At 41.2% G+C, this 14,414-nt stretch overlaps 2 protein-coding genes across 2 annotated transcripts; both read right to left on the bottom strand.

The window, feature by feature from the left end:
- Positions 1-2,565: 2,565 nt before the first annotated feature.
- LOC147423105 (uncharacterized) lies at positions 2,566-4,145 on the bottom strand. The gene is made up of 3 exons (XM_086501371.1): positions 3,969-4,145; positions 3,821-3,853; positions 2,566-3,711 (listed from the first exon to the last, which is right to left on the bottom strand). Exons 1-3 carry the CDS (start codon positions 4,143-4,145, stop codon positions 3,631-3,633), a joined length of 291 nt encoding a protein of 96 aa, XP_086357497.1. The 3' UTR covers positions 2,566-3,630.
- Positions 4,094-5,936, bottom strand: LOC147423104 (glycine-rich RNA-binding protein RZ1C-like). Its single transcript, XM_086501370.1, has 2 exons — positions 5,751-5,936; positions 4,094-5,041 (listed from the first exon to the last, which is right to left on the bottom strand). Exons 1-2 carry the CDS (start codon positions 5,859-5,861, stop codon positions 4,400-4,402), a joined length of 753 nt encoding a protein of 250 aa, XP_086357496.1. The 5' UTR covers positions 5,862-5,936; the 3' UTR covers positions 4,094-4,399.
- Positions 5,937-14,414: the final 8,478 nt, after the last annotated feature.

Below are 14,414 nucleotides of genomic sequence, written 5' to 3'. Positions count from 1 at the left end.
TGTATGAAACATTAAATTTCAAGGCTTTGACATCGCCAATATAAAAGCTTGTCAAGCTACATGACATGCTTGTTTCCCATTTGATAGTGATGTAAGTATTGTGAATCTTGTTGATCAGCCTCTTGTGCAGACCATGAACCGCAACAAGAGAGTTTTCTTGGAGAGGGAAGAGGAGCATGAGAACAATGAAGTTAGCCCCATTAGCAACCCCATATGACTAAAGAGCATATAGTCTCTTTTGTGATCTTGGAAACATTGATGATGATGGTTATTTATATCATTTTGCATGCTATACTTCGCACATTCCACACCATTGAAGAGTTTTAAGTATCTTATGTCTTTTGGCACTCCTTGTGGAGTGTGCTTCCTTGCTATGCTAAGGCGAACGCAAGGCTATGGAGGCATCTAGTGCTTATGCTCATTTTGTCATTACTCTTATTTTTTTACCAACTCGCTTCTCATAACTCTGTTTCTATTACCTCCTAGTAAAAAGGTACAAGTTTGTTTTCTATTGGGTTGTGACAACGCATAAATTGATGGGCTTTTAATCAGCTATTCTCAACCAAAAAGCTTCTTCATATTGTCTAAGGATGTCAAAATTCCATCATGTTTTTAATCCACCCACTTTGCATCTATTGTGTTGGGTAGACCTTCAAATTTTAATAAAAACTTTTGTGTTCTTGTAGTTCAATCTTTATGAAAGAATTTGTTCTTCCTCGATAATTTGCTCTGTGCGATAGTAGAATTGGAATTATTAAGCAAAATTAAGTGATGAGATTAATGTGTGATATTGTGCTTATGTGGTAGTTGTATGAATAGTTATGTGAGTTTATTCGATTGCCACACGTGTAACATATTGTGCTTATGTGGTAGTTGTATGAATTGTTATGCGAGTCTATGCAATTGCCACACATTAAGAGGCTTCTACCACATGCTTCAACCCATGCGATTTTCATATTTCCTTCAAACAATGGCTCTTGGCCATCTTTGGCTTGCTTTTTTCCATCCTACCAAGCTTGCCTTGGACTTTCGATTGCGCTTCATCAAAGGACATTTGTCTTTGCTCATTGCATTCTATGCCACTTGGTTGTTACCTTTACTTGGCCCTTTGCTATATGATCAGGCTTGTCTACCGTACATTTTGCAAGGTCGTGTTTGAACATGGCTTCAACAATCGTCAGTTATTATCTTTGATACCATTGCTTTTGCGTACACCTCCATTTCAATCAATATCTAGTGTTGTTGCATGGTCAATATCAGTTTCGGTTTCAATTTCACATTTATTTGTTTCAATTTCGAATGAGTTTATTTCATTTTACTTTGCAGGTGTACTCATTCCAAGGTATGTTGAATGGTTGGTGCGCATTGCAAAGTGAAGCATGGATTACATGCAACTATTTTCGTTTAGGATCTTTATTCTAGAAACTCATTGTGGATTTTGGGATGCGTGTTTGTTTGGGGGGGGGAGAGGGGGGGGGCGGGGGGTTGAAGCTTGTCTTGTTTTAGCAGCTTTCTTTTCCCTGTCGTACTTTTTGTTTCTCCTTATGTTTATTATTCTTGCACTCCGATGGCCTATTTTTGTATATTGTGTAGTATGTTGACAAGGTGTGCTTGGGTTGGAGCTTCACTCTTTTTGCTAATAAAACTCTTGTGGACCCAATAGCTTCTTGGAGATGGTCCCTGGTTTTGGAATAAGGGTGCCACCTTCAATGAGTTGACCATCTTCTACAATTATCAAGACCTTGTCAACTCCAATTCAAAACTCCCAGTGGTTCTACGTCTAGATTCACCAATAGATTCTTTGGTGATACTAATTCTTTCTTAAGTATCTTCATCATCAATTATCACCTCTTCTATGCCTTCTTAACTCCATGACTTAAGATACTAGACTGATCTTTCACTCCACATTGAACAAGTGAATAAGTGGTTTGCCAACAAGCTCTTGACTGAGTTTCAGGGGGAAGAGCCTATCTTTGAAAGGCAGCTATCATCCTTAGCTGGCCAAGGCACTTCTCTTTAACGAGCGATTTTTCCCCTTGGCCTTTCCACTTGATTATTCAATATTGCCCGATATTGCCTTTGGGCACGCTTTGTCCTTCATACAAGTACTTAACCTTAATTTAGGCACCATCTAGAACTCTGAGGAGTCTTTTAAAACTAATAGAAATCAACCTCCTTAGAAAAAGGATTTGGTGGGGGGGGGGGGACTATGTATACATACACACATATGTTCAAAAAATCCCTATTGAACGTGCCCATAAACTGGCACATATAGAGCCTGTCCTGTTTGCTGTGGGTTGTGATTACCAACCAAAGAGATAAAACTGGAGTGGTACAACTGTACAGCAGCAGCTAGCGAGAAAAAAGTATACACCATACCCCATCCTTTACAGCAAAGCCTCCACGTATCTTAATCCCAAACAACAGAAACCCTTGTTTTCTTTAAATGCCACAAAACACAACAAACTAGCACAGCACACAATAGTAGGGTTCTTGTAAAAATGAAGCCATGCGCAAGACAAAAACCAGAACAAAAGAAACCAACAGAACATCCACCATCAAACATAGCTGTCACAACTTCAAAATCAGACCATTAAAAAACTTTTACCATTGTTTATGGGCATACGATTTCTGGACCATCCCAATTCTTTAAGCTTGTGACTGGTTCTTGGCATAACTTGGGCCAGTGGCCATACCAGTAGCATGTACAACATCTCTTGCCACAAAGTTTATAACTTCTTCAACTTCATTGTCACACTCAGTGCAGACCCAGAAAATCGTCTTTACTCTTGGCCTCTGCATACGCAGTTGATTGCATCGCCACTAATCCCTGCATACCCTTCTACTAACGCCCCCAGATTGTTGACAAGAAAATAGGCAACGAGACGACAATTTGTTTATAAATGTCAATGTTACACTATCCCACGTACCCTTGCCCAAATAACTCCAAATACGAATATGCACTGAATACTGCTGTTCGCCTTCTCTGAAAGACAGCAAGGGACATTGGGGCATATGTAGCACCACTCAAGACCTTACTTCTTCCAAAGGCAACCCACTTTGTCAGAGCTTAGAGTTAAGTTGTAAATGGGAAAACACATTAGTACAGCTATACCACTACAGACAACAATTTACCAAAAGAATCAAAATCTTGAGGACAACTCAATAAAAACAAAAGCAAGAATTTACAGGAAAAAAAAGAAGAACACTTACCACTTCTGACGTAGTGGCAGATAGAACTGGCCATTGATAGACAAACTAGCTAGTGACTTTCCTGATATCTTGCTCAGCGGCTTTTCTGAACCCTTGCGAGTGAAGCTCGAGAGACACGACGACATTGTTGACGCCCTCTGTTCCTCCAAGCCACAACTCGGCTATAGTTAAACTGTGTCTCTGTCAAGTGGGACCTATTATGACTTGCAACTTGCCTTTAGAATCTAACTTCACAACACATGACATTGCCAGTTGAATGCCAGACTGTACAACCTCTGTGCTTACGAAAAAAAATTGAGTCTGCACTGCAACTTGGCACAAGAAATCTTTTCAACGTTGCACAAAGATCAGACAGGAACTGCTACTGCTAGGCCCGACTATTGATCATGTAGAGGTAGACAAATGCCAGAGGCTCAGCTAACAGCAGTTCAAATTGCAATCGTGTAGCTTGCTATCAAGTGCTCTTAAAAGTCTTCTCTTGAAAGTCTTCAAAGTAAACTGCAAGGCACCGAACAGTCTCTCTAATGTCCTGGACCAGACAGACCACTACTGCTAGGTCTGACTACTGAAAACATACAAACAACTGAGCCTCCATAACATGCCTTACCGTAAAATCAGACAATAGAAACCTCACCGGTTTCTGGCCCAAGTGACTGCAGCAAACCCACTTCACAACGTATGTTTACACCCACCGACGACAGCTGCCACAAAACCTTGAGACAAACAGTGGAACAAAAACAAAAGGCCCCACACACAGCTGAGTTCGTGACCACTGGCATCGCTTTCCTTGTTAGTTGTCCAAGAAAATATTCTACTGCAAACTGAAAATATCTGCCAACCAACATGGACAACACGACCATCTGTGACAGAAACTGTGACAAAAGAGCAAAAGCACTGTGGCACTGGACCTTGAACTGGCATAAAACATCCATAACCTTGAACTGACACAAACATCCATACCATGATGGCTGTCCAACAGATCAATACTTTGTGTCCTCACTGCACTCAAAACACGATCCCAAAAAACATAATATTCTGATAAAACTAACTGAACAGTAAACAATGCTTCACACGAAGAAGTCAATTTCTGAGCTGAGCGCTGCTCTTGCTAGAGATGCAAGCGATTAAGAAGCTGCCTTGTGATAAAGCATCTTGACAACAACTGAGTCTTGGCTGTCATTTGTTCTCAATAGCGGCCCTCATAGGCAGACCGGCCCCCACCACTTGGACGGTCATACGGCCCAGCTCGGTCCTTGTATCGCCCTTCGTATCTTGCTGGCCCTCCGCTACCATAGCGGTCTCGGCCACTATCCCGGTCTCCATAGCGAGTATCTCTACTGTAACTATCATCATATCTGTCATAGCCACGATCACTACCATAATCACGACTGCTATACCTATCATACCCTCTATCTGGACCATAATCGCTGCTTCGGCCATTGAAGCGCCCACCATGCCCAGGGCCACTACCATAGCGGTCTCGGCTATTGTACCTGTCACCACCACGGGGAAACTTGCCGCCACTACCAGAAGGGCAATCCCTGGCCCAGTGACCTGGTTGCCCACAATTAAAGCAGTCCTCTCGGCCACCACCCCCACTGCTTCGACCACTGTAACCTCCTCGAGAACCGCCACCATAATCGTCCCTGCTGTATCCACCACCCTTTCCACCACTCCAATGTTTGGGTTGAGCTTTAGTGACAGAGACTATGCGTCCATCAAGCTCTCTATCATGCAGCTTATCAATAGCATCTTCCATGCCTCTTTTGTCAGCAAAAGTTACGAATCCAAAACCACGAGGCCTACCAGTATCCCTATCCATCATAACCTGGTCACAAAGAGCACACGATTGAGAGAAGCTGCCAAAAACCTGAACGAGTCTTTTCAAAAGAAAATTGTGAGATAAGCAGGACAGCCAACTTCTAGACTATATGTTTGGCAAGTAATAACAAAAACATGCAATACCAATGGTTTGTTATCAAAGGCTCGATCCTTCATGCTTCAAATGCACCGCAACAGGAACAAATTCAATGAATCATCAACCACAACGAAAAAGAAACAACCATGACCAAAAATATTACCATCCAAGCAAACCTCAATAAATTAGACAAAAATAAGCATCACATTCCACAAAAGGAACACTTACAATCATAGGTTCATTTTGTCCAACAAGCTTGCTTGCTTGTACTTTGGAAGTACCAAGGACGTTACTTGATGGTCACCAACTTGATATGGCTAAGTACTAGTAACTACACTACAAGGGGGGACCATGGCCTCACTAATACTAACGAGTATTGAAGGGCTGGCCCTCTTATCCTAACTTGGCAAGGTTGATGTTTCACAGTTGATCTTTCGTATTACCGTTGATCTAAGAGCGCAAGAAACCCCGAAACAAAGAGACAAAAACTCGTAGTAGAAACAGTCTTAAAACGACCCATGTACAACAGGAAAATCATCTTGAAGCAAGTACTACACGACATAGAGGTGTCGTAGAAAAACGCATACAACTGCTTGAGAGATCAAAGGCAGAAACCGACCTTGGCCTCCATGACCTTGCCAAACCTCCTGAAATAGCTTTCGAGGCCTCTGTCGTCCATCTCCCAAGAGAGACCACCAACAAAAACTCTGTTCTCCTCGTACTCATCCATGTCCACAGCTCACAAAACGAATCAAGGAACTTTGGCGTAACAAGCCAAAAACCTACTAGCAGAATGCACAGGCCGCAAAGTTTCCTAAGGCCTTTTCACATGGGTCGCCCTGATTTTTGGTCCGCCCACCCAAGTACACACACATGAAAGGAAAATACCCATAATTTTCCTAAGAAATACCCCTCAAATGTAACCATTGTAACAAACTAGCATTACAGACCGGCACCGTCGGTCTATCCCCCTTTTCTTTGGCCGCTTCACGGCAAAAGGAAAAGACCTTAGCCTATCCATAGAGAAATAATTTGAGTAACAACCCTCACTATGTATCATAAGTAAAGAGTGTATAGCTTCTTTCCTTTTCTTTATCTTGCAATAACATTCGTTCAGGAGGCATAATGCAAGACCAAGAGCTCGGTTCGGAAAACCCCTACTTTACATACATGCTAAAACCAACTTTTCCCTTTTTTTTAAACAAAAGTGTTTTGTGGCATTGTTTATGTTGGGCAATATTTGTGTTGGGAATATGTTTTGATCAACGCACTCCAAGAGATGGCACTCCCTACATAAAGTCATCAAGCACTCTCCCGCATACACAATGATCAATGCAATGCGAAGCATGGTGCTATTGGTCAAGAGCCCTTGACCAACACGAAAACTTCAAGGTGCAAGTAGAGGTTATAGCATCTATAGATCAAGTCTTGGTCTATATTAGTAGAAGCAAATCGATGCTCCTACATGAAGCTCACCAAGTACTTTTTGTCATACACATATATCAATGCACCCCAAAGCATGGCATTATTTTCCATGGGGCCTTGACCGAACTTTGGGTTTAAGATGCAAGCATAGGTGATTGCATTTGTAGATAAACCCATAGCCCACATTTGCAAAGGCAGACATATGCTCCGTGGGGTGTATACCTTAACAATCAATGCACTCCTAGAAACAACATTTCCAAACATGAACCTCATTGAGTATTTCTACAAACGGAGGCGTGGAAGACCCTACAAAATAGCAAAAAAACTACATGTTGCAAGCCATAAAATTGACTAAACTACATACCTTATGAATCCCATAGCACATAATCAATACTGCCCATGAGCAGAGAGAGACAGACAGCTAGAGAGAGCAAAAGAGCATGTGCAGATGCACCTCCTAGAGTGGAGTGCTACACCGGCACGGCAAGAGAGAGAGAGAGAGAGAGAGAGAGCAAAAGGCCACTGCATGGGTGGTAGGTGGAGGTTGCACCACAGATTTTGACCACTTGTTTAATGTGTGCCAAGACTCGGAGAGAGTGTACAAATGATGAGGGAAAGGGGGACAAGCGGAGCTGCAAGAAGGGTTTGCATCAAAGGTTTCCATGCATGGCGAGCGGGTGGTTGAAAATGTGAGAGGGTTAAGTTGGTAGCCTATGGTTATACTCTTGATGGGCGAGCGTTGCTGCATGTTGTGTGATGAGGTAACAATTGTAGAAGAAAGCTATGAGTTGGTGCAATTCTTACTTTGAACTGGTTGAAAATACATGAAAATACATTTAAAAATTTTCTACAAGTCCAACTTTTCGTACATGCGTATACTCATCCTTGTATAGCTTCGCCAATTTAGGCAACAATCAGTTGTACGTGCAAATCCTCCGGTTTAGGTAACACGAGTGCAAATTTGTCGATTTAGACAGCACACCGACAAAGTGCAGATTCACTTTTTTTAACAATATTAAGTGCAAATCCGTCGGTTTAGGCAGCACAAGTGCAGATTTGCCCATTTAGGCAACACAAAACTAAATGCAAATCCGCCGATTTAGGTAGCATTAGTGCATATTTGTTGATTTTGGTTGCACATCTCATTGGTGTAGATTCGCCGGTTGAGGCAACACCGATCACAAAATCATGTTGTAGTGGCTAACCACCACCATTGTCCCTAATGATTTTGTTACTCGGATATATAAAATGAAAGATATTTGGATTTGCTTTTATATTTTGGATTTGCAATTGGTGAATGGTGATTTCTTGTCGTGACAGTGTTTATGAAAATGGACTTGAGATTTATGAGAATTGATTTGTTGAACGATGAGTGTGACCAATGATATCCCGATTCATTAGGGTATGACATATAATGTTTATTCAAATGGTATTGGACATTAGAATATGTAGTATGTGGATGACGGCATGCATAAGCAAATGTTGTTTAATTTTATGAATTTTTCTTTCAATATGTGATATTTTTGAAACAGAATACTAACCAAACTTTTTTACAAGTATGATTTGCAAATTCTTATTTTCTCAACAATTGAGGACAGTTGCTTTCTAACGGAGAGGTATGTAATGAAAATGGAAAATGACTTATTTATTACATGCGATAGGTGGAAAAAGTTAAGGGTTTTGCGAAATGATAGCACATTCATGGACATTTCATTATTTAAGTGCTCTTTATGAGCTATGGCCATTTATGTCCGACCGATCAATGTGTATTCATTTTGAGCATTCAAGAAATCTATAAATAAATACGTGCAAGAGAAAAATTATCACCATTGCACGGGGTGATATTGCACCCAGTGCCTGTGTGTATTATTCTCTCCTCTCATCTCTTCTCTCCCGTTGTGCCAGTGTAGCACTTCGTGTTAGGTTTTAGGCCCCACGCCCGCCCACTTACTTTACATTCTTGGTTATAATGAGAATAAGGAGAAGAGAGTGCATACTCTCAATAGCTCCACCAAACACCTCTATGTTCTCCATCCCCTTCCCCTTCTCTCCATCCCTCTCTTGCACAGCCATTTCCTACAAGTGGTATCAGAGCATAGGAGCAAGATCCCGAGCACCGGACTATTCGCGTGTGCACTAACCCCAAGCAAGGGGAGCTTGGCAAGCTCTGCAAGGATCAACACAGCATGGCAAATTGGGGCAAACAAAGGCTTGAAGCAAGTGAATCGAGCTCGAGAAGGAAATTGGCAACATGAACCCATGATTTGGGAATGCCTTGAAGGTCTTGCAATTTGGGCACAGTCGAGCAGCAGATCCGAGCATAATCAAAGCAATTGGATGGAAATCAGGCAAGCAGGAGAAGCAGTAGCAATCAAGCTAACCAAACTAAAGGCAAGGAATTGGGGAGTCAACAGTAGCCGTGAGTCATGACTTTCATTGTTGGCACTATTGGTTGAGGTTTTGCTCCCGATACAAAGGTTACTCTGCCCAAATTTTTGCAGCTTCTCGCCATAGTTTGGCACCTCTCAAACCCTCTTGTCAGTGATGGCTTCTTCTTCAGAAAAGGAGGAATATTTCATCCGCAAGTTTAATGGTAGCAACTTCACCTTGTGGAAAGAGCGCATGAAGGATGTTTTGACTAACAAAGGTCTATCAGAACCGCTGAAAGAGTGTGCAATGGCTATATGCAGACTCAGTGGGAGCTTTTTGATGTAAAAGACATGGCTACGAAACGTCTACATTTAACCAAGTCAATGTTCTTCACTATCATAGGGAAGACAATAACCAAGGCTCTATGGGATAGCTTATGTTCAACATGGGAGAGCAAAAGTGCATTCAACAAAGTTTTTCTCATGAAAAAGCTTATGAAGCTCAACATGAAAGAAGGTAGCATAGTTTTGGGACAATTAAATGAGCTCAACCCCTTGTTCAGTCAGTTGACATCTCAAGGCTTTAATGAGTTTGATGACGACCTCAAGTCTATTTTCCTGTTATGTTCTCTACCTAGTTCATGGGACATATTTTGCACAGCCATTAGCATTTCAGATTGGCAAGTTATTGTTCAATGATGTCACAAGTGCGTTGCTCACTGAGGAGATTAGATATCAATCTCTTGATGGGAGTGGGCATGGTGATTTTTATGTGGCTAGTGGCAATTGTGACAAGCAAAGGCAGCGTGGTTGTAGCCGCGGTCATTCTCAAGATCGCAGGCAAGGTCGTAGCAAGAGTCGTTGCAAAAACATGAGAAATGTTGAGTGTTACCACTGCCATAAAAGGGGACACTTGAAGAAAGATTGCCGCACAATGAAGTGTGATAAGGGCAAAGAGAAAGCGACGTCTAGCAAACCCAAAAACAACGTGAAAATTGAAGAGATTAATGTGGTTGAGTATCCAGCCATTGAGACAGTTTCTGATGTGCTAAATGATGTGTTGATTTTCACATTGGATTTGAGTCCTAATGCATTGTTAGCTCTGGACGAGTTTTATGCGCAGAATTGGATTGTAGACTCAGGGGCTAGCTTTCACGTGACTCCTCACACGGAGTGGTTTTCTACATACACTACCACACATAGCACGGTGAAGCTAGGCAATTCTTATGATCTTGACGTATGCAGTGTGGGTAGCATCAAGTTTTCTATGTGTAATGGCACTAAGTTTATGCTACATAATGTCAGACATGTACCCAAATTGACAAAGAGTTTGATGTCAGTTGGACAGCAGGATGATTTGGGTTACACTACCATATTTGCTCATGGTTCTTGGATTATCAAGAAGGGAAATTCAGTCCTTCTTAAAGGCCAAAAGTCTGGCTCATTGTACTCACTTTATGTCTCTTTTGTGAAAGAGAATTCTATTGGTGTAGCAGAGCTGCCGTCTACAGAGTTGTGGCATAGCCGGCTAGGACATATGAGTCAGAGGGGAATCAAAGTCTTGCAGCATTTTGATTATATCCCTATGTTAGATTACTCTAACTTCTCTTTATGTGAGCATTGTATCTGTGGCAAACAGACTAGGTTGACATCAGTGCCTTTGGACAAGGAGTTAGGGAGTCCTTTAGATCTCGTTCATAGTGACTTGTGTGGACCTATGCCAATCAAGTCTCTAGGGGGAGCATTATACTTCCTGACATTCATAGATGACTCTACTAGAAAGGTGTGGGGTGATCACTTGAAGCAAAAGAGCGACGTCTTTAGTGTCTTGCAGAATTTCTTAGCATTTGTAGAGAACCAATTGGGTAGAAAGCTTAAAGCTTTGCGCAGTGACAATGGAGGCAAGTACATATCCTCCGAGTTCAAGGACTTTTGCAATAAAAGAGGCATTAGAAGACGGTTTACCACGCCTTACTCACCCACCCAAAATGGTGTGGCTAAGAGAATGAATAGAACCATTCAAGAATGGTCACTTCTATGTTGTCTACGTACGGCCAACTTACCTCAAATTTTTTGGGGAGAAGCTGTTATGACGGTTGCTTACTTGATCAATTGATCACCTAGTACACCACTAAAGTACAAGATTCCGCAAAAAATGTGGACGGACAAAGAGCCCAATCATGACAGGTTACCTAGTACACCACTAAAGTACAAGGTTCCGCAGGAAATGTGGACGGACAAAGAGCCCAATCATGACGTGTGTTTGGATGTGAGGCATTCTCACATGTGCCAAAAGCGCTTAGACAAAATTTGGACCCCAAATCACACAAGTGTATCTTCATTGGATATGGTGTAGATGGAGAGATGGGATATCTTCTCTGGCACCCGGAATTTAAGAAGGTTGTACGCAACTGACAGGTGATATTCAACAAGTCTAAGATGCATAGAAAGCAAATGAAAGACATTGACTATCGCAGAGTACGGTTTGAGGATGTTTCCTCACCCAGTTACACAGATGTTGGATGTGCTAGTGATACCTTCCACTAGTACACATACACACACACACACACACACATGTTGCTTGTAATGGAAATGGCCTATGAATTTTGAGAATAGCGGAATTAAGAGAACTAGAGTGAGCATTTTTATGAGGCTACTTTGAGAACATAGAGGGTGAACTTAATTAGCGGTAGCAACATAATCATTATAATTAATTAATTTGGCATCATGAACAATAATTTTTCAAGAGAGAGAATTAGAGAACTTGACAACAATTGAGGACCGGATTTATGTGGAGCCACTCCCCCCTTCAATAGGCTTTTGTATTCTAGATTCTCCCATAAAGATAGACTTGGTACAATATAATCTTTGGTTTTCTTGAGACCTAGGTGCATGCATCACAAGCATAACATAATCTTTGTAAAAGCATTAACCATCCCCCGGCGTGGGACAGGTGTCTAACCTCACTCCTATCTTATTGCAGACATAGCGAGAACCATGAATATAATTGTCAATCCATGGGACGAAGCTGACTCAACTAGTGCATAGAGGCTACAAGAGGTTGTCAATCTCTTGGAAAACAACAAACAACTTGCATCTAACTCAAGCTATCCTCAAATGAAAGAAATCATCAAAAGCTAGTCTCTCATCAACAAACAAATCACAACTGTTAGAGCATCAAACGACATCCAAATGTTATGAAACTTCTAGACATGTTTATAAGACCTAAGCACACGTGCTTATGGTCTCAAATCTCACTTTGGGTCAAGTGCAAAATTATCGATTATTAACAACGGTGAGTTTTTGACCTAGTCGTTTTTGACCTAGAATGCATCTAACTGCTTAGCAATGATGCCCCAATACCCCGCCTGTACTTATTTTATGATTTTGAAGCTTTTATTCCTACTTATGATGAAATTAGGCCGTGGGTCGGTGACGCCCAAAAGATACGGAGTACCATGAAATGCTTACGTAATTAATTAACTTGGCATGAACAATACTTTTTCAAGAGAGAGAATTAGAGAACTTGACAACAATTGAGGACCAAATTTATGTGGAGCTGGTCCCCCCTTCAATAGGCTTTTGTATTATAGATTCTCCCATAAAGATAGACGATACAATATAATCTTCGGTTTTCTTGAGACCTAGGTGTATTCATCACAAGCATAACATAATCTTTGTAAAAGCATTAACCATCCCCGACCTCAGTCCCAAGGCCTCAAACACCTTCAAAGGTGGAGAGAGCTAGCTGGGAATGAGGGTAGGGAAGAGGAAGAAGAAACATTCATATAAAAAAGAAATAATTTTTCACTTATCATCACTCTTCTTGCTTAGCATAGCATAATAGAGTAATGAAGATGGAGAAGATGACAAGCTTAAGCATTGAAGCATAGCTCTTGATTGGATTTGCATTCCATAGCCAAGAGTGTTGGTTAGGCTCTCAATTTCTCAACAAGCTTGGAGAAGGAGATGGAGTTCTTGCACTTTCACCAAGCAAGAATGAACTTGTGAGTGTGTGTGTGAGAGAGAGAAGAGTATACCCCCCAAGCACACCCCTAGCTTCCTTGGTCGACCCCTCCTTGTAGCTCAAGCTTCAATTTGATTGGACCCCTACAAGCTTAGCCGATCACATGCTTTAGTCATATCAAGCAACCATGCTAGTATTAGGACAAGTGTCCTTCTTACCCCTTTGAGAGAGAGGGCTTGAATAAATGAATAAACAATTAATTAATAAACTAAAATCTCATTGGACCCCTTTAGAGGCCAACCAATAGGCTTTAGGCACCTTATGAGGGAAACATGGAGAGGAACCTGACATGTGTCCTTGTTGCTTCTTTAGACTAGGCTTGCCTTGTGTGATGGTGTGTGTGTTCTATCTCATGCCCCTACAATTAGGGCTCGCCCCCCCATGAGTAGGGATATTGGTTGACTTTTGGAACACCTTAAGCCCCTCAAGCACCTTAGTCATGGAGCACCTTAGTCATAAAGCACCTCAAGCACCTTAGTTAGCACGCACGACAAGCACCTCAAGCACCTTAGTCAGCAAGCATGACAAGCACCTCAAGCTTGGGCCCGGTTCCCACCTCAAGCACAACCCTAGCTTTCCTAAGGTCTAAGGGCTTTTAATACTAACCTTTAGAGGTATTTAATGAAGCTAGCCCTAAGGTCTTTAAGCTCCATCCTAGCATTGCTCTTTGATGGACCATCTCTCATTGGACCCTTTGACTTTGGCCTCGTGTTGAGATAGATCCATAAGCACGTGTCTATATTCTAACCCTTGTTCCTATTTATTCTCCCACATTAAATGATCAGTTTAATATGAGAAAATAATTTGGGTTGGTTAGATATTAGATTTTATGACGTTACCTCTCTCTTGAAATCATAGCCGTCCTCGACATGAAGTAGAAGAGATAAAGCCTTAATCATTACTCGATGTTTCTTAGCGGGTAGAGGATACCTTTTTACCCAACAACATTATTATGAGATGGATGACTAATCCATTTGGAGCTTGGGAGACTTAGCTACCGCAAGCATGTCTACTCTTTAGTCTATATCATAATTCCAAAGTAGAGCAATAATTTCTACTTGGTGTTTGAAAGACGTCGTCAACACAAGCATGAATCTAAGTATGCATAATACTTAAATTTGTGCACAAGAAAAAGAAAATTAGTCTTATGAGACAAAAATATTGATCATTTTAAAGAAACATTTACAGTTGTTTACTCTTATGTAGCATTGACAAGGTTCATACGATCCTTAAGATGTATTCCTTGCATCCATCTAGCATCTTCAAAAGGATAAATTTTTTACTTAATAAGATACCGATGAATAATTTTACCATTGAAAAAGAAAGTTAGGTCTTATAAGACAAAAACATTGATCGTTTAAAAGAAACATTTACATTTCTTTACTCTTATGTAGCATTGACAAGATTCATACTATCCTTAAGATGTATTCCATGCGTCCATCTAGCATCTTCAAAAGGATAA

Source organism: Adiantum capillus-veneris, chromosome 26 (genome assembly GCF_014529385.1).
Source record: "Adiantum capillus-veneris isolate H3 chromosome 26, ASM1452938v2, whole genome shotgun sequence".
NCBI lineage: Eukaryota > Viridiplantae > Streptophyta > Polypodiopsida > Polypodiales > Pteridaceae > Adiantum > Adiantum capillus-veneris.
Note: the sequence above shows the minus strand (reverse complement) of the source record. Positions and strands in the feature narration are given on the sequence as shown.

Coding starts and splice junctions, on each gene's coding strand:
- LOC147423105 (XM_086501371.1), bottom strand. CDS start 4,145: ATGGATGTTTTATGCCAGTTCAAGGTCCAGTGCCACAGTGCTTTTGCT. Junction 3,854..3,968: donor CAGTGGTCACGAACTCAGCT/GTGTGTGGGGCC, acceptor CACTTGGGCCAG/AAACCGGTGAGGTTTCTATT. Junction 3,712..3,820: donor TTCTATTGTCTGATTTTACG/GTAAGGCATGTT, acceptor GGTGCCTTGCAG/TTTACTTTGAAGACTTTCAA.
- LOC147423104 (XM_086501370.1), bottom strand. CDS start 5,861: ATGGATGAGTACGAGGAGAACAGAGTTTTTGTTGGTGGTCTCTCTTGG. Junction 5,042..5,750: donor GCAAGGTCATGGAGGCCAAG/GTCGGTTTCTGC, acceptor CTTTGTGACCAG/GTTATGATGGATAGGGATAC.